This window comes from Pantherophis guttatus, chromosome 6 (assembly GCF_059756535.1).
Source record: "Pantherophis guttatus breed Tessera chromosome 6, ASM5975653v1, whole genome shotgun sequence".
NCBI lineage: Eukaryota > Metazoa > Chordata > Lepidosauria > Squamata > Colubridae > Pantherophis > Pantherophis guttatus.
In genome coordinates, this window is record NC_142068.1 from 100534104 (window position 1) to 100555177 (window position 21074).

A 21074-nucleotide genomic window follows, 5' to 3' on the forward strand; every position below is an offset into this window, starting at 1 on the left:
CATCCGCATATATTTGTTTAGGTTCTAGTCTTTTTTTAATATATAATGCTATGCCTCTCTGATGTGTCAATGCGATAAACAACTCGCCCAATTTTGGATGTTCCAATAATTTTTTATGTTGTTTTCTAATATGTTTTCTTGTAAGCATACGATATCCATTTTTAGTTTCCCTAATTTATTAAAAGTTCTGTTCCTTATTATCACCAAATTCAAACCATTAATATTTATTGATATTTGGCTTTGCGCCCTCTCTCATTGCCTTTTCTTCTTGTTCTTTTATCGTCTCTCTTTTTTGATCTTTTTCTTTCACTGCTTCATCTTGGACTTTAGTTTCTTTTTCCTCTATCAATCTTTGTTCTTCTTGGGGCCCCAAATATTGGTCATAAAATAATTCCACTTTCTCTATCGAGTCCAGTCTATGTCTTTGCGCTTGCCAATAGACCAATACTCCTTCTGGGATTAACCAGCTGAAATTTATTCCTTTTTGAATTAAAAGTTTTGTCAAAAATTGATATTCTCTCCTCAAATCCCTCACTCTCCTAGGTCTATATTAAAGAAAGCCTCAGTCCCAGGGAGGTCACTGTTCCTCAGATAGGCGGGTATGAATCGCTCCTTTTGAAGTGGGACCCTGGAGTTCAGTCGGGTCTGTTGGTTACGTACCTATCTCCCAGCTGCGTAGCCTCAGCCCTGCCCGCACTATAGATTGCCTGGCCGAGTTGGCGGTTGAACTCCCCAACCTTTTGGTTGTAGGAGACTTCAATTTGCCATCGGCTGGGGAATCATCTGAGTTAGTCTGGTTGTACAGGGCCCAATTCATAAAGGAGGACACACACTCGACCTAATTTTTCTCTCTGGACAGTGGATAAATGATCGGGGTAGGGGGGACTTGTCCATCTACCCCCTGTCATGGACCGATCATTCCCCCCTCAGGCTGGACTTTCTCTCCATCACACCCTGCCGCTGGGAGGTAGAACCAGTGAGATGGTTCCGCCCCAGGCGCCTGATGGACCTGGAAAGGTTCCTGATGGAGCTTGGGCCATTTTCTGCCTCCTTAACCCACGATTCGTCCAAGGCCCTGGTGGCAGCCTGGGAACAGGCTGCGGTGGGGGCCTTGGATCGAATCGTGCCTTTGCGGCCTCTGACCCGATGCAGATCCCAGGTGGCTCCATGGTTTACTATGGAGCTCAGGGAAATGAAGCATCGGAAAAGACGCCTGGAGGACGGTTGGAGATCCTCCCGGTCTGAATCCGACCGAGCACAGTTAAGAACCCATATTAGGTCTTATCTTGTGGCGATGGAAGCGGTGAAACATAATTATTTCGCCACTCTCATTGCATCTGCAGAAAACCGCCCAGCTGCCCTGTTTAGAGTGACCCTCTCTCTTCTCAATCATGGAGCGAGAGGGGACCCCTTGCAGGGCAGAGCTGAGGATTTTGTACAGTTTCTGCAAGATAAAATCGCTCAGATCCGGACTGGGTTGGACTCTGACTGGGCAGAGTCCATCGAGGAGACAAGGGCCTGTCTTGAAGGTAACATCTGGGTTGGGTTTGAGCCTGTTTCAATGGATGAAGTGGACAGGATTATGGGTCGACTGGGTGCCTCCACGTGTTTATTGGACCCTTGTCCCTCCTGGATTGTCTCTGCAGCCAGAGAGGTGACTGGAGGCTGGATTCAAGCAGTTGTCAACGTTTCTTTAAAGGAAAGGGTCTTCCCTGTCTCACTTAAAGAGGTGGTGGTTCGACCCCTCCTTAAGAAGCCTACCCTTGATCCAGACAACCCTTAACAACTATCGTCCAGTCTCCAACCTTCACTTCATAGCGAAGGTTGTTGAGTCCGTGGTGGCACAGCAGCTCCCGCAGTTCCTGGAGGAAACTGACTACCTAGACCCATACCAATCGGGTTTCAGGCGCGGCTACAGCACGGAAACAGCATTGGTCACCCTAGTGAATGATCTCTGGCGGGCCCAGGATGGGGATTGGTCCTCCATCCTTGTCCTTCTTGACCTCTCAGCAGCTTTTGATACCATCGACCATGGTATCCTACTGCAGGGGGGTTGGGGGTTGGAGGCACCGTTTTATGGTGGTTCTCCTCCTACCTCTGCCGTGCGCAGTTTGTATGGACAGGGGAGAGGGATCCACCCCAAGGCCCCTCACATATGGGGTACCTCAGGGGTCAATTCTCTCCCCCCTGCTCTTTAACATCTATATGAAGCCACTGGGTGAGATGATTCGTGGTTTTGGGGTGAAGTACCATCAATATGCTGATGACACTCAGCTTTATATCTCACCCCGGACCACCCTGGGGATGCCCTTTCTGTGATGTCCCGCTGCCTGGAAGCGATGCGGGCCTGGATGGGAAGAAACAGACTCAGACTCAACCCATCCAAGACTGAGTGGCTGTGGATACTGGCATCTCGTGATCTAGTGGCCCCATCACTTGTGATAGGAGGGGAGGTGCTCACTCCCTCAGAAAGGGCCCGCAATCTGGGTGTCCTCCTGGATTCACGGCTTTCCTTAGAAGATCATCTGACGGCCATGACCAGGGGGGCCTTCACACAAGTACCCCTTGTGCGCCAGTTGCGCCCTTTCCTAGACCCTTGCCACGGTCACTCACGCCCTTGTTACTTCTCGGTTGGGCTACTGTAACGCCCTCTACATGGGGCTGCCCTTGGGATGCACCCGGAGGCTGCAGCTAGTCCAGAACGCAGCCGCGCGGGTTGTTACGGGGGCTTCTCATTACTCCTGTGTGACACCTCTCCTGCGTGAGCTGCACTGGCTACCGGTGGTCCTTTGGGTCTGTTTCAAGGTGCTGGTGCTCACCTACATGGCTTAGGCCTGGGGTACCTGCAGAATCATCTCCTGCCATCCTCCCATCGTCCTGTGCGCTCCCATAGAGCGGGCCTCCCCAGGGTGCTGTCAGCCAGACAATGTCGGCTGGCGACCCCCAGGGAGAGAGCGTTCTCTGTGGGAGCGCCGATCCTCTGGAATGGGCTGCCCACCGGCCTTAGGACGGCCCCTGACCTCCTCTCCTTTCACCGCGGATTGAAGACGTGGCTCTTTCATCAAATGGGCTGATCTGCAGGGGTGATTTTTAAATTATTTTAATCAATTTTAATTGGATTTTTAATGTTTATATAATTTTTGTTCCATTCTTTTGTAAGCCGCCTTGAGTCCTTCGGGAGAAGGGCGGCATATACATTACATAAATAAAGAAATAAATAAATCTGTTTCAATACTACAATCTCTCTGTCTTTGTATTTTATTGGAGTGTTTCTGGCTACTTGTAATATTTCTGTTTTTATTGTTTTCCTAGGGAATCTTATATGCACCTCTCTTGGCAATTTATTTCTCATTGCATATCAAGTATGCACTCTGTATATCTCGTCAATCTCATTTAATATCTTTTCCTTGGTTTCCTCCAGCACTTCCACCAGTATCTCCGCCACCACTTCTGCCAGATTCTCTCTCTTCTCTTCTTCTATATTTTGAAATCTTAAATAGTACTCCGCTCTGTCCATTTCAAGGGAGATAATTTTTTTCTCCTGGTTCTTGTCAGCCATTGTAAGTCTGTCATCCATTTCCTCCGCTTTTTTTTATGTTGAATCTGCCTTTTCCTTCACTTTCTGTATTCTTTCTTCATTCTTTCCAATCATCACCTTCACTTCTTTGAGTTCTCCTTCTGCTTTCTCCATTCTTTCTTTAAAGTCTTCATGAAAGACCTGTATCATATTTTTTAGTTCTAGTTGGATGGCCATGGTGTCCAGTGTCCTCTGCACTGCAGGACTTGAAGCTGGTGTTGTGGAAGGTGTTGTGTTGTTGTCTTCTTCATCTTGTCCTGTCTTGTCTATTATAATCCACTGAATTTGTAATCAAAATCAAGTTTGGTTTTGTAATCCAAATACCCAATCCACCCCGTTGAATGGATTGGTTAAAAATAAAAATAAAAATCTCCATCACACCCAAAACCACATAGCAAAAGTACAAAAGAGAATAAAACACGAAAAAATAAAAGAAGAGAAAAAAAATTGAAAAAGAAAAGACCAAAAACTTCAAATTCTTCAGGTTCTTCTTACCTTAATCCAATTTTTATTTGCCATCAAAATTCAACTACTCAAAAAACCAACCAGTCAAAAAGGAGGGACAAAACATAAAAGGTAAAAAAAAAAAGAGGTGGTAAGTCTCAATCCAATCAATGAAAATAATTCAAGAGAAAAAAAAGAAAAAATATCACTAAAAATGGTCAATTCCCAAGCCAAAAAAAGAAAAAAAAGAGGGTATACAAAAAGGAAAGGGAAAAAGAATTGTTTCTTCAATTGTCTTGCTCTTATTTCTATTTCCAAAAACTTCAAAAGGCACACTGTTTCGACTTCTGTTGAAGCTATCTATCTCAATATGCAATTCTTCCCAGACACAGCTGTTACTTATCAGCTTACATCTTACCATCTCAAGGTCAGTCCTCTCAGTCAATTTTATTTGAAACAAAGTCTTTTTATTTGTGTCTCTAGATGGCACTGTAAATCACTTTCACTCAGAAAAAAAAAGAAAATGTGGAAAAAGAAAATTTAAGAAAAGTTTTATAACTGTAAATAATTTCCACCCAGTCTCATTGGTTTAGCATAAATCCGCAAGTCCAAAGTTTACAAATATTCAATCAGGCTTCCTGTTTTTATTTTCTTTCTCTCCAAAATTAATTTTGTTACTTCATTCAATTCATTTCTTCCGCTTGGGCCAATCCACTTTCTTCGTCACTACACAGCTGAAGGTAGAGAGCTGACACATGCCCCGCTCTCCCCTCTTCTCTTTGCGCACTTCACTTTCCTTTAAATTATTTCCCAGGGTTTTTATAAAAAGAACTTCAAATCAGAAAGCAAAAAGAAAGATCGGCTTCTCACCCAGATGAATCCACATCCGTTGCCTCTCCGGTCCCACTGTAACCGCCCCGGCTTTGTTGCGGCTCACTCAATGGCCGCTTTCTAGATCGTTTGGTTGAAAAGCTACTTCTGACTAACCAGGGAATTGCAATTTCCCTGTGTTAGCCAGTCCATGCCCTTCTTGCTCACTGTCCCTCCGAGACAGTTTTCGGTCAGTAAAGACCCCAAACTACTTCAATATCAATGTTAAGAGCCTTGATAGTACAGTGGTTTAGTGCACCCTGTTATTAACACAGCTGCCTGCAATTTCTGCTGGTTCGAATCTCTCCAAGGCTCAAGGTTGACTCAGCCTTCCATCCTTTCTAAGGTAGGTGAAATGAGGACCCAGTTTGTGGGGGCAATAAGCTGACTTTGTATAAAATATACAAAAGAATGAAGGCTATTGCTTAACGCATTGTAAGCCACCCTGAGTCTCCGGAGAAGGGCGGCATATAAATCAAATTTAAAAAAAAAGTTTTCTCGGGAGCATCTGAGAAAAGCGTTGTGCTGCCGTGATGTTGGCCACGCCTCTCCCGATGGCTATACAAATTTGATTAATAAATACAAATGAACTGTTTAGTGTAATAAGAATTCTGTCATACCACTAATACAATCCTGCAAATAGAAAAGTTTCCTTGGATTTGCAACACTAGTTTGCTAAGAAATGTTTGCAAAATGGAAAATGATGGAAGAGGAGCAGGAGGAGGAGGAAAAAGGAAGGAAGGAAGGAAAGGAAGGAAGGAAGGAAGGAAGGAAGGAAGGAAGGAAAGAAAATTTCATTTGGTCTTTTCTTAGGCTGATTTAAGGTCAGAATGATATATACAAATATCCTTTTGTGGATTTTATTTTTTAGTCCAGTAGTTCAGTATTTGGGATTCAAACTGGTCTCTCCAGAAAGGTAACCTTCCTAATCTGATTCCACCATTTTTTCATTCCCAACTAACCAAATTCTCAGCAAGCTATTTCCTAGCTAGTGTGAATTTGACATTGCAGTATAATGTATATGCAGACTGTTTGATTATAGAAAGCTGATACATGTTACAAAGAAATTAATGATTTTTTTTTGAAGGAGGCAATTCATGAGATTGATGGTGGATTGATTGATTGATTGATTCATATGTTTGTTCATTCATTCATCTAACTATATGATTTTTGGTCACCCATCCTGCCATCTCCCCCCTACCCCCCATAGAACCAATTTGTATCCTCTGCTATATCCCCATAAACCTATTTAAAGAGAATAAATGAAATGAGACTCACGGAAAATAGGACTTTGCACTTGTGGTGTAAAGGATAAACATTTTCTGGAGGGACTTCCAGTCATGACGCCAGCATGAATGGAGCGAAGGAACGGGGCTCCATTCCTGAAGCCCGACTTTCCCAGCCAGGAAGCCTAAAAAGGCACTATCAATCTGGAGAGATTGATAGAAAAAAAGAGGGGAAACTTTGAGGACCTTGGGGGGGGAGGCAATTCCCCCGAAGGTTCAGGAGAAACCCCTTGATTCTGGCAGGGAAGAAACCAGCCATTTTGGCTGGCCCAAAGCACTGACAGTCGCGGAGTAGGAAGTGAAGATTGAGAAAGCAACATAATGGCATCGGTAGGAGAGAAAACCCCAAAAAGGAGATACAATTATACTGTTGAATGGTGGAACTGAAATATTGAGACTCTAAGAATTGAGGCAGGAACACTGCCAAATAGACATGGCGACTAGGAGGATGGAGAGGAGCAAAGGAAACAAACTGACAAGCAGTGACAGCACAAAAAGGAGAAGTAGCAGATGAAAAGAGGAAAGAAACTCCGATTAGATAACTCTTGAGACAGAGTGGATTGGTGACTAGAAACTGCATTTATCCATTTCTTTATTATTAACAAGACTGTAAAATTTACTGAAGATCTTAAGGATTGAAAGGGTTGATATAGTTAACTGTGTAAATTGAGTGGTGACTCAGGACGCGGTGAATTTACTGGCTGTCTAGAAGGAATAGAAGCAGAAAACAAAAAGATTGGTGATTAAAGCTGTCACAATCGGATAATCTGGAGAAAGATAAAAACTTTATAATTGGAGAGAACTGAAGAGCTGCTATAACTTTATAAATTAGAATTATAAAAGAACATTGGTACTGAACAAAGAAGGAAAAAGAAAACGCCATCTGGAGGCTAAAGGACTGACAGGATAAAAGAAGCAGGATATATAAAGAATGATGCAAGACTGAGTGGAGATTGTACAGATTTACTAAAATAACATAAGAGACATAAGCATGTGGAAGAATACTGGACTGGAAGATAATTGAATAAATAAGAAAAATAAAAGACAAATATAAATAAACAAAAATACAAATAATATAAGAAATCTAAGAAATAGACTCATTTGTGAGAGATGAAATAACTGCCCAGTTGAAAGTAGTTAAGATAAGAGTGTGGAATATTTATAATAAGTCTATAAAGTTTTGTATATTTAAGCAATTAATGAGATATATTTGAAGGTTCACATCTGAAAATTAATTTTGGGTATTTTAGATTAGCTTTAAGTAATAAAAAATAAGGTATATAAATTGTGTGTGTGTGTGTGTATTCAAACTAAGGAGTTTATATTCATAATAAAATACATATATCTATATAATAGTATATTTATATAACTATACGTATATCTATATTATGTTATTTTATATGTTAAATCTTAAGTAATAAGTGTATAAATTCTTCATATATTATATATAGATAAAGCTATGCATAGACTTAAATAAATATATAGAGTATAGAGAATAAGGATTTTAGAAGTATAGTAAAATATACATACTTCTATATCTACACACTTATAGCTATACCAGTAGTATTTTTATAGCTGATATCTCTAGAGCTAATATATTAGATAGATAGATAGATAGATAGATAGATAGATAGATAGATAGATAGATAGATAATTTTATTTCTATACTGCCCCTCTCCTGAAGGACTCGGGGCGGTGCACAGCCAAGTAAAAAACACAATTAAATTTAAAAATTATTAAAATTATTACATTTACGGCCAAGATTCATTAAAAACCCAAAAATTTAAAACTCTGAATTTAAAACTCCTTTACAAAGATAGCCCTGCCTGTCGGAAGAGCAGGGTCTTGAGGGCACAGCAAAAAACTCGGAGGTCAGAAATTGTGCGTATTTCCGGGGGCAGTTCGTTCCAAAGGGCAGGAGCTCCCACAGAGAAGGCTCTCCCCCTGGGTGTCACCAGCCGACATAGTTTGGCCGATGGCATCCTGAGGAGTCCCTCTCTGTGGGAGCGAACTGGTCGGTGGGAGGCTATCTGTGGCAGAAGGCGGTCTCGTAAGTACCCAGGCCCTGAACCATGGAGCGCTTTAAAGGTGGTAACCAACACCTTGAATTGCACCCGGAAGACCACTGGGAGCCAGTACAGCTCGCACAGGAGAGGTGTTACATGAGCGCAACAGGTTGCACCCATAATCACCTGCGCGGCTGCATTCTGGACCACTTGGAGCGTCCGAGTGCTCTTCAAAGGGAGCCCCATGTAGAGAGCATTACAGATATTCTGGAAAAATCTACTTTGGACAGAAAGAAGATATTTAAAAAATGGATGACAAAATAGGAAATATCCAGCAAAATATCTTCAAAAACGAACAAAGAATTAAAATTGTGGAGAGAAAAATGGAGCAAACTGACAGAAAAATGGAAACAATGGAACAAACAAGAGCCTTGGTAGTACAGTGGTCTAAAGCACCCTGTTATTAAGACCAGCTGCCTGCAATTACTGCAGGTTCGAATCTTGCCAGGCTCAAGGTTGACTCAGCCTTCCATCCTTTCTAAGGTAGGTAAATTGAGGACACAGTTGTGAGGGCAATAAGCTGACTTTGTATAAATATACAAAAGGATGATCCCGCGTAAAGTTGGAGGTGTCTTGGTAACGTTTCGATGAAGTCTCATTCGTCATCTTCAGGCTGGTGTTCTCGGCTTTGTGCTTCTAGGAGCAATGTGTGTGATCGCAGCTGTTTCTAGTAAATTACTTTCGCCAGCAGATGGTGCTGCAACTTTAGTTCTAGGCAGCTCAGATAATCTTTCTGCCTGCGTGGCACTTGGAACTTTAGAGTAGGAGTGATTATGTAAGACATGTGACGTGTGCACTGCTGTCTGTTCTGATTGGCCTGACACAAAATCCACCAGGGGGAGTGTCTTTGGCTCCCAAGAAGAAGGAGCCAAAATGACGCTTTTAGAGATTTTGAAGTCACAAGATTCTCCCTTATCTTTCTCAAGCATAGATAAAGCCATTTTTGCCTGGGATAGCTCATGTTTATAAAACTTTATATGATTATGATAGGCTTTTATAGTTTGCTCATCCAGGGTGAGCTGAGAGCTTCGAGGAGAATAATGAATTATTTCTCTCTCTGCGTGGGGGTGAAAATGCTCGGCCATTTGTGAATGCTTTGGCCTTGCACCAAGCGTTACAAAATCAGAAGGCTCTGGGAGGACTGTTTGAGAGCATGCATATTCAGAAGGAGACACTACTGACCTCAGTTGTAGCACGTTATCTTCAAAAGCAGTTTCTCTTATCTCTCTCCTGATGCCTTTTTAAGAGCATTTGGTCTGTTTCTTCTCCCACGGCTTCCACGGCTTCTAGTTCTAGGCGTGTGGCTATAGCAAGGGGCTGGAAATTTGAAATCCTCCTTTCTGCCTCTTCTTCATAGGAGAGGTTGAAGTCATTAATAGGGAATGCTCTGAGTTTCATTTTCCCCTTTTTCTTCTGTTTCGGCATCTTAGCAGATAATTAGTTAGCGTTCTTCGGTTGCAAAATAAATATCTGTCTAATTAGCCTAGAGGTCTTATCAAAGTAACGAGCAAGGAAAAAAGCCATAATTTCAACCATCCTCTGGCTACCAGATGTCAGGGTGCTGATTAATCCCATTCTGCCTTTGGGATAATCGCACCTTGATTTCGAGGGGTGGATCGAGACTCTTCCTTGCAAGCATACTTTAAGAAAACAAAACCCAAAGATATTTTCTAAGAAAACTCATTTATTTGTTATAAAGAAAATAAAACATCTAACTGATCTAATTAGTTACATTTTGAAATAAAGTTCGTGCCAGCTGCTTCTCAGCAGCCGGACCTTTCTTTGGCAAGAGAACAAAAAAAAAAAAAAGTGTGTGAAGGAATGTGGGTGGAGTACACGCGCAGTTTAGCTTACTGATAAGGATTCTTGGCAAGCTACGGAAAGTCTGATAGTCCAGAAATAATGAGCTCTGCTGGTAAATACAAAAATGCAGTGACACCACTATACACAGATGAGAAGGGAAGAATCTTAATGATCGAGATAAAAACAGAACAAAAAACAATACTATTGGTCTCAATATACGCACCAAATGATAATCAAAAAGAATTTTATAGAAAGATACACAACAAAATAAGAGAATTAGAATATGAAAATATATGGTTAATTGGAGACCTTAACGCAATTATGGATATTAAAAAAGATTACAAAAGCAATAAGAAAAATAAGACAAAGAAAAGGACTTTACCAGATACATTCCATGAAATGACACAAGAATTATACTTACACGATACATGGAGAGAAATAAACAAGGAAAAGAAACAATATACATTCTATTCAAATCCACATCAATCGTGGTCTGATATGGTAAGGATGACACCAGAGCTCAGAAAAGAAACAAAAGAGGTGGAAATAATGACAAATATCTGGGCGGATCATAATCCATTAAGGGTGATATAGAAAGGCCAGAAGAAAAGAAAGAGATGGATGATGAACAAAGAAATATTAAAAGAGAAAGAATATATACAAATGATTGAAAAAGAAATGAATATTTTTTTTAGGATAAATACAAAAGAAGAAACATCACTCCAAAATTTATGGGACACTGCAAAAGCATATATAGGAGGGCTCACAATTGCATACACAGCAAAAAGAAAACAAAGCAAAACAAAACAAAACAGGATAATTTGCAAGAAGAACTTAAAAGATTAGAACCAGACTTACAGAAGGAACCCCAAAATAATAAAATTAAAGAAAGAAGAGATTTAATAAGACACAGGTTAAATTTGGTTTCACAAGTTAATATGGCACAGAAAATTAAATTGGCAAAGCAAAACCACTTCGAACATGCAAACAAAACAGGGCGATGGTTAGCATACAGATTGAAAAAAGGAAAAGAGAAAAGAATAATACACCAGTTACAAGATGAGGAGGGACAGATACACTATAGAAGAGACGAAAAAAAATATAGCAAAAAATTTCTTTCAAAATCTATATTCCCAAGAAAATATATCAGAAGAAGACATTAAACAATACTTAGACAAGATCTGCTAGAACTAGAGGAAATACAAAGAGAGATACTAAATGGGACAATTACTATAATGGAACTAGTGGAGGCAAGAAAGAAGCAGAAAAATAACAAAACACCAAGCCCAGATGGACTTCTGGTAGAATTATATAAGGCAATTCAAGAACCACTAGTTGAAATATTGTTAGAAATCTTTAATGAAGCACTCATGGAGGCCAGAACACCTAATTCCTGGACAGAAGCCCTCATCACCCTTATCCCAAAAGAAGACACAGATCAGCAACAAATCAAAATTTACAGACCCATCTCACTACTGAACACAGATTATAAACTATTCACATGAATAATTTTGGAAAGACTCAAAGAAGTGATAAATGAGTATTCACCCTGACCAAAATGGATTTTTACCAAAAAGGCAAATATAAAACAACATGAGAACTATAATAGATATATTAGAATATTATGAGGCACACCCAGACAAACAAGCGGCACTAATATTTTTGGATGCCCAAAAAGCCTTTGATAATTTAAATAGGAGATTTATTATTTTGCAATTAAAAAGCATGAAATTCGGAGAGAAATTATTTAAAATTAAAACCAGGCTCAAGGTTGACTCAGCCTTCCATCCTTTCTAAGGTAGGTAAATTGAGGACCCAGTTTGTGGGGGCAATAAACTGACTTTGTATAAATATACAAAATTATGAAGGCTATTGCTTAATGCATTGTAAGCTGCCCTGAGTCTCCAGAGAAGGGCGGCATATAAATCAAATTTAAAAAAAATGGTAGAAAAGATATATTCAATACAAACATCAAAGATAATAAATGGAGACACCACCGAAAAATTTAATATAGTAAAAGGAGTGAGACAAGGATGTCCCCTATCTCCCTTATTATTTATACTTATATTAAAAATATTGTTAATTAAAATTAGAGGTGAAAATGAAATAAAAGACTTGAAAATAAAAAAAAGAGTATAAAGTTCAAGCCTTCACTGATGATCTAGTATTTATTTTAGACCAACCAATACAGACAGGACCCAAACTAATACAACAAATAGAAGAATATGGAAAAGTAGCAGGACTTAAAATTAATAAACTCAAAACAAAGGCATTAATGAAAAACATCACCAAAAAAATAGGAGAATGAACTGGAAAATAAAATGGGCATTCAAACAACCAAAAAAATAAAATATTTTTATTTTTTAAAGATCTAAACAAATTAATAACGAACTATATCTGGCAAGGGAAAAAATCAAGAATCAAAATAAAATCATTATAGGATAGTATGGAAAGAGGAGGTTTCGGACTCCCAGACTGGGAAACATACTATAACACAACAACTCTTATTTGGATCAAAGACTGGATGGAATTAAGGAATAAAAGAATTTTAACATCAGAGGGACATGATTTACAGATAGGGTGGTATGCCTTTTTATGGGATAGAAAAATAGACAACACAGTTACTTCCAGAGACACTTAATTAGAGATGCACTATTACAAACATGGGATAAGCAAAGGATAAAAAAGAATCATTACAATAAAACTCCAGAATGGTTTTCAACAATGGAGGTGCTAATTTATCCAAATGTATTGGATATTGATAAAATTAAAAGATACAAAGATTTACTAAACAGTCAAGGAGAATTGAAAACAAGACAAGAATTAAAAGAACAGGGTACAGATATTGATTGGTGGCCATACATGGAGATACAATCTAGATATAGGACAGATTTAACAGAATATGGATTTCAAAAAGAGACACACGAGTTAGATAAAATTCTTCAAGGCACAGAGGACAAATTGATAAAAAAATATAATTATTTATTAAGATACAAAATGGATGAGGAGGTAGTTAAAGAAAATATGATAATTTGGGCTAAAAATTTTGGATACAACATTGAATTGGATAAATGGGAGAAATTATGGAATAAAAATTACGAACTGACAATGTCTATAAGAAAATATGTACAAAATGTTCTATAGGTGGCATCTTCCACTGGCAAGGCTGGTTAAAATGTTCCCCAACACCCCATCAATGTGCTGGAAATGTAAATGTCAGATCCCTAAAAGTAACACTGCCAATCAATTGGGAGAAGGGGGAGACTTGGATTCGATTTACTAGCATTGCCTGTGTCAACAGATATTTTACAACCTATATCTTGGCGCCAGAGCCCTGAGATCCTCTTAATGTGGAGGAATGTTTATGATAGCCATGTGGGATGTTTCACTTTAAAGGATAATGGTGTGAATACATGGCTATTCAGGTTCTCAGGGAAAATAGTAAAGAAAATAGTGTGAAAATTTTCACACTTGTGTATTGGCTAAAATCTGCATTCTGACTTAAAGGGAGGGGTCTCTACTGCTTTAATCCTACTTGTCTTGCCTAAGGGTATTTAGATCTTGCTTTAACTTGGTTGCTATCACTTCTGCTTAATAAAAGGATCCTTTTGAAGTACCACGTTTCAAGAGTCTTTACATTCTTAAATTGGAAGGAGAGGCAATCCTTACAGTAAACAACATCGGGGAACTTATTACCACATGTGGTGGATGTGCCCCAAAGCAAAACAATATTGGAGTAAAATTAGAATACAATTAAAAGAGATAACCAAACAGCATATAGAGATGAAGCCAGAAATATTTTTATTAGGAATCCTCCCAGGGACTTACAAAAAAAATAAAATATTTAATTATACATATTATAACAGCAGCAGGAATAATATATGCACAAAATTGGAAAAATAACAATATACCAACAGAAGTTAATTTGATTATAAAAGTTTTCTAACAAGTGTGTGCAGAAATGGACAAACTTACAAAGGAAATACAAGAAAAAGAGGAAACAATATTATACAGTGTGGGAGAAATGGTATGAATGGTTAGAGGAGAGGGATAAAAGGCAAGAGTAAATGAGGAAGATATAGGAGTGGAAATGCAGTAACAAACAAGAGGAAACAGAAAAGATGCAGATCGTAGGTATGAAATTGTGAACATTGTTATCTATATGTATATAGGTAAATAAATCAATATTAGAATTATATGTATAAATACATGGAAATAAAGGAGAAAAAATGGATATGTAAGAAATGTTTACCGAATTGTTGAAAAGAAGAATATTGTAAAAGATTCTTTTTCATTTTAAAAACCCCCCACAAAACTCTTCAATAAAAATTATTTTTTAAAAAAAAGGCTAAACATTTTCTGTACTTTTGTAGAACCCTGGCATACTCATGGCACTTGATTGTCATTGGGAATGCCTGCATTGTTTGTCACACGTGAAGCTTCAGCAGGACTTCGTCCTTGTTTCTTTGTGTTCCATTTTAGGGTGTGTTGTCTGACCTATCCAAGATGACTCGCCTGCATGGCTTTGATCCTGTGTTCCTTATCTTGTTCGTTGGAGGGGTGATGTTCGTTCTGGGGTTTGCCGGCTGCGTGGGAGCCCTGCGTGAAAATATTTGCCTTTTGAAATTTGTAAGTTGCTGGATTCTGATGTATTTTTGTTGCGGGGTGGGGGGGGAGCCATTTGTGCAGAACTGGACTACCCTATCAAAAAATCCAAACCACCATTAGAAAGCAGCAACATTCCTGCCATCTAATGACCATCTATTTCTTTGTATCCCAATTCTAACAGCATTACTGGAAGGCTGTCACTTAATTGGAAAGTTCTGAACAATGCCTTAGAAAATTTGCATTTTCATTACCTTACATTGAACATGACTTTCTCAAAGTAGTTTCCAGACTACTCAGCAGACTACCCTGCTTTTGGGAATACTGGAAGTTGTAATCCCATCACAATTGGAAAGAACCAGGTGATCAAATATATAATGAAGTATATGTTACTAGATTGCTGCTAATGTCATTGTTTTGATGCAGATTTGTTCCTGTTTCCAGTTACTCTGGAAAAGAGATTAAGCTCTTTGTTGTGGTTGTCTCTGTAGGAGAAAATAAAGTACAGAATCAAACCAGGTTCCAAAGTATGAGCACAAACTCACATACTTACATGAGAAAGTAATTCCAGCCTACATTCTTTACCATAAAAACAAATAATGAATTAGAATTCAGTATGACTGAGAAACACTTCCATCAAACCTAAGCATGAGTGTCTGCTTTTGCCTTGTTAGGGCAATTGAATTCATATCTTGGATGTTCCTAATAATATCAGCCAAGTGTCTATGGAGATTCTCAGTCATCCAGGTCATGGCTGTCCCAAAGGTGCTTTTTCAAAAGGCAATTGGACTTTCTGCTTCTTCCCTGAAGACGTTTCACTTCTCATCTATGAAGAGGAAGAACTGAAGAAGCTTGAAATGTCTTCAAGGAAAAACAAAGTCCAGTTGTCTTTTGAAAGAGCACCTTTGGGACAATATCAACCAAGATACAGGAGGACAAAAGCCTTAATGAACCTTCTCCAACCTGTTGCTCTCCAGATGTATCCCAGAATTCCTGCCCTAAATGTCAGAGATAGATATACCATCAGTATCTCATCTTTGGGATAACAAAGATAATTTTCACAATGTGTGTAGTTGCGTGTGAACCAGGGGAATATTTCACGAGGTAGGGAATATCAGAGAAGAGGACTTCTTTTTGATAGGTAAGGTGACTGACCATTCCTATGATGCAATACTTTTCTGTTGTATTTATCAACTTATTTATTTACTGCAATTTTATATCTTGCAAATTGCTGAAAACGAAACTTCTGCAGAGATAAAGCATAAAATGAAGCAAAATACAAATCCTAACTGTAACAATATTGCTTTTTTGGGATTCACATTAATTGGCTGATGAACCGCTAGGTAGAAGAAACAAAAAAGAATGGTGAGCAGCTTCAAAGGCCTGAATTTCTCTCTTTGTTACCAATTCAGTTTATCTCGTGGCTCAAATCAATCTGAGATATGTGTTATTGAAGACTGCTGTTCTCCTGCTCCCATTTTTTTCAAAGAAGCAATTTTCTCTATCTAGCTTTCCTTGTTGTCAAAGGCTGTGAATTATGGCATGATATCTTAATAGATTTTGAAGATTGTTACAAGCAAAGCATGGGGTGTTAGTTGATGCCACCATCTAGGAGGTTTTGCTGGGGTGGGGAGGTCATGGGGAGTTTTTATTTTCCTTATGAAAATAGAGAGATGCCTTTTTTCTGCAGGAAAAGTCTTGATTTGTTTCAAGGATTTTCAGACTTTTTGTCTTTGGGGGAACCTTTGGCATCTATAACACCCAGAGCCAAACTCAAAATTCTCTTAAACAATCATGGGGAACAGCCAAGATATATCGCAGTTGGGAATTATCTACACCCTTGTGTAATTGGAGCAGTTGATCCTTTCAATGCGGTTGGCCATTTCCATGGAATAATCTTCCAATTAAATTGCTGATAATCTCCTAAAGATCAACTTGAATTCTCTGGAGCACTGTTGAAAACCAGCTGGCTCCCAATAAAGGAGAATATTTGTAGTTCAGAGTTGAAATGAAGGATCCTTGGTATTCTCTGAGCTTGGTTGTTTTCTTACAGATGTTTCATGACCCAAATTAGGTAAACTAGATTGATGTTCATGATGATGACTAGCACTGATGATGTTACCTAGTTTGGGTCACGAAACATCCGTTCATTCAGAGAGCACCAAGGATCCCTCAACTGGATTTCTTCTGTTTTTGATGGAAGCATTCTTCCCCTTCCTAAAATCGGTTGACTCTTTCTCTCTCTCCATTCCTTCTCTCTTTGCTGTAGTTCTGTGGGACCATCGTGCTCATTTTCATTCTGGAGTTGGCCTTGGCTGTTCTGGCATTCTTGTTCCAGGACTGGGTGAAAGACCGAATAGAAACTTTCTTCAAAAACAACATTAAGGCCTACAGAGATGACATTGACTTGCAGAACCTCATTGATTCATTGCAAAAAATGGTAAGTTGTTGGGTTAACCATGGCTGATCTACATCACATTTTGTTTTAAATTGTGGAGCCAGTAATAAATGCTGTCCTCTTTCTTTCTCTCTCTCTCTCTCTCTCTCTCTCTCTCTCTCTCTCTCTCTCTCTCTCTCTTTCTTTCTTTCTTCCCAAAGATAAAAATACAAAATTTAAAAAAAGAATTAAGAAACAAGACACAAAAAAGAAAAAAAACCCTGTATATTACAAATATAAAATTTACAGTAGGCATGTAACTTCCACTCTGGTTGAATGCTGATACCTGTGTCTCAAATCTAATAGGTTCCCCCTCTCCCCTTGCATTAGGGATCTACAAATTGCTATACATTTTCCATCAGTGCTTGCTAAATCACTATTTTACATCTCTTTCTCTTAATGAATATCCCAAATATACAAATATATTGTTTGTCAATCAAGCCGATCCAATACCTGTTCAGTGTAAGAAAGCTGTTAATTGTTGAACCTCAAAAATAAATTGAACTTCAAAGCCTTCTGTTAAGAGTCCATTATTATATTTAATTCCCAGAAACTCCACAAACTGCTTCCAATCTCTTATAAATCTGTCCCAAACCTTTGCCTCAAATCAATGCAATTAATTTCGCACTCTCTGCTAACTCATTCAATTTCAAAATCCATCTTTCCACTGTCTGTATTCCTTTTTCTTTCGAATATTTAGCAATCCTTGCAGCTGTCACCATATGCAGAAATTAGGTTCCAAACTGTTTTATCCACATTACTTAGAAAAAAAGACCTCATTTCTAAGGGAGGAAGCACTTGATCAAGGAGAACAGCAGGGTAGGTGACCACAGAGGGGGAAGCGCATCTGTGTAAGTTTGCAAGTTTTTCTCCTGGGTTGTCTTTTCAAAACTTTTTCTTCTTCCTAACATAGAGGTGGGCAGCTTGGAGACTCCTATTTAATTTCATGTGACCTTCAGCATAATTTCCAAAGCTTTTGCAAGCGATCTGTTCAGATTTCTGTTAGGAGTGATTTGTGTCTTCCATAGGAGACAGTGGAATAATAATAAAAAAGATTAAATAGCCACATTTTAGTTCTCTTAACCTCTGAAGACTTTTGTCCATGGAAGCTAAATTTAGTTCCTGGTCTTCATGGTCCCATCCATGTCATTTTCCAGGGAATAATAACGAGGTACAGATAATCCTTGTGTTACGAATATCATGGAGCCTACCCATTATAGTCATAAGTTGTGATGGTCATAAAACAGATCAGTCATGTGATTTAAAAATCTTTATGGCAGTCATTAAGCAAACACAGTGGTGCTAAGCAAATGCTGTGGTGGTTAAGCCAAAACCCATTGTTTGCAAAAGTGCAGTTTTGCTGAAAACTGGAAGGAAGTCCCAAAACTGGAAGGAAGACAAAACCATTATAACATGGGGTCATGTGACCAGAAGACACTACAAATACTAAAAATATGGCTATGTGCCAAATATCAAGTTATTATGGTGGCAGGGTGACTGTTGAAATTTGGATCCAGGTCATAAATCCCATTTTCCTGGTAGGTCATAACTTGAAACAGTCACTAAGTCACTGGTTGTGTTTTACAATGGAGAAAAACAAGGTTTTACACATAGGCAAGAAAAAACAAAGGTACGAGTACAGATTACTCAAAAATAGTAACTGTGAGAATGACCTTGGAGTCCTAGTGAACAATCACTGAAACATGAGCCAGCAATGTGCAGTGGCAGCCAAAAAAGCTAATACAAGTCCTTGGTTGTATAATCAGAGGCACAGAATCAAAATCACATGCAGTATTAGTACCACTTTATAAATCCTTGGTAAGACCACAGCTGGGGTACTTCATTCAGTTATGGTCACATTACAAAAAAGATGTTGAGACTTTGGAAAAAGTGCAAAGAAGAGCGACTAAGATGATTAAAGGCCTGGAGATAAAAACATATGAAGAACAGTTGCAAGAATTGAGTATGGCTAGTCTAGAGAAAAGAAGGACTAGGGGGAGAACTTGATAGCATCCTTCTAGTATTTAAGCACCTGCCACACAAAGAAGAGGGAATCAAGCTTTTCTCCAAAGCACCTGAAGGCAGGAGAGGAAGCAACAATGGGTGGAAACTAACCAAAGAGAGAAGCAACATGGAATTAAGGAGAAACTTCCTAACAGAGAGGACAATTAACCAGTGGAACACCTTGCCTTCAAAAGTTGTGGGTGCTTCACCACTGGAGGTTTTCAAGAAAAGATTGGAGAGCCACCTGTTTGAAATGGTACAGGGTCTCCTGCTTGAGCAGGGGGCTGGACTAGAAGATCTTTCCAGCTGTATTCTGATTCATTACTTTTCCTAGGATGCTATTTAATTTTGTAGTCTAGGCTTCTGCTCTGGAATGAAGAGCTGTTCTTAAACAGTCTGATGTTGCTTACCTTCTTCATGCCCTATCTCAGCTGTTGTTATGTATATCAGATGCTCAAATGCATTTTCTCTCTTTTGTTTCCTCTCTTGTAGAACCAATGTTGTGGTGCTCAGGATCCAGATGATTGGAACCTCAACATTTATTTCAACTGTAGCAGCGCGAGCAAAAGTCGGGAAAGATGCGGAGTCCCCTTTTCCTGTTGTATCCAAGATCCTGCAGTGAGCTACTTCCTGTCTCCTTGTCCCAACTTATTCTCCAAAGCACCTGAAGGCAGGACAAGAAGCAACGGATGGAAACTAATCAAGGAGAGAAGCAACCTAAAACTAAGGAGAAATTTCCTGACAGAACAATGAATCAGTGTAACAGGTTACCTCCAGAAGTTGTGGGTGCTCCATCACTGAAAGTTTTCAAAAACAGTTTGAACAACCGTTTTTCTGGAATGGTTTAGGGTTTCCTGCCTGATCAGGGTGTTGGACTCGAAGACCTTCAACATTCTAATCTGAACCCTTGATCAGGCAGGAAACCCTATCCCATTTCAGACAAAAGGTTGTCCAATCTCTTTTTGAAAACCTCCAGTGGAGGCAACCCGTTCCACTGATTCATTGTTCTCACTGTCAGGAAATTTCTCCTTAGTTCTAGGTTGCTTCTCTCCTTGATTAGTTTCCATCCATTGGTGGTTGTCCTGCTTTCAGGTGCTCTGGAAAATAGGTTGGCCTCTCCTTTCTGACAACCCCTCAGATATTGAAGCACTGTTATCATGTCCTCCCTAGTCCTTCTTTTCATTAGACAAGACCTAACCAATTCCTGCAACCATTCTTCATATATTTATCCTCCCATCCCCTAATCATCTTTGTTGTTCTTCTCTGCACTTTTTCTAGAGTCTCAACATCTTTTCTCTAATCAAAGAAGTCGATTTAGCTATTTCAGCAAATTCCATAATCTTCACCAACCATTCCTCTATTGTGGACAATACCAAATCTATCTTTGTGCATACAGTAACTTTGTTGTGGTTATCATATATAAAAACAAAGTTCTATTATTTTTTTCCCCACTGATTGTCCATCAGTCCCAAGAGGAAGACTCAATTGCATATTAATCTTTAAAATCCTCTGACTCAGAATACGTATCTAAATCCAGAATTTTACAGTTTTTTTACACATCCACCAAATAATGACAAAATATCCCTTCACATTGTCATATTTCAACATAAATTTGATGCACCTTTATACATTCTAGACAATGTCTCTGATTACTCCTATCAATGGTACGTCATTTTGTAAAAAATCTCTTCAAGGTGATAACATAACATAAATTTCAATTCTTTTGGCTGCCGTCTTTACCCTTATTCCATGCATTACATATTACATATCCATATCCATATTACAACCAAATTTTTTTAGCTCCCTTTATCATACATTCTCTTACTGGTTCCTTAACCGTATTTTTTAAATCAAAAAATCCACAAATGACAAAGTAATAAATTGAAAATAAATTGATGCTACATCATTTTCCAGGAATGCTTCACATGTTTCAGCTTTGGTCTCTGGCATAAGAATTGATCATGTCACATGCATAAAGGCTG

General features: G+C 38.9%; 1 protein-coding gene across 6 annotated transcripts in view; it reads left to right on the forward strand.

Annotated features, from left to right (window-relative positions):
- Positions 1-21074, forward strand: part of TSPAN14 (tetraspanin 14) — a 132211-nt gene that overhangs the window by 101232 nt on the left and 9905 nt on the right. For all 6 annotated transcript variants that reach the window (XM_034434740.3, XM_060685525.2, XM_087872340.1 and 3 more), the window contains 3 exons: positions 14529-14675; positions 16921-17091; positions 19585-19710. In XM_034434740.3, coding sequence (XP_034290631.1) covers positions 14529-14675; positions 16921-17091; positions 19585-19710 — 444 coding nt within the window. The remainder of the gene's footprint in view (positions 1-14528; positions 14676-16920; positions 17092-19584; positions 19711-21074) is intronic.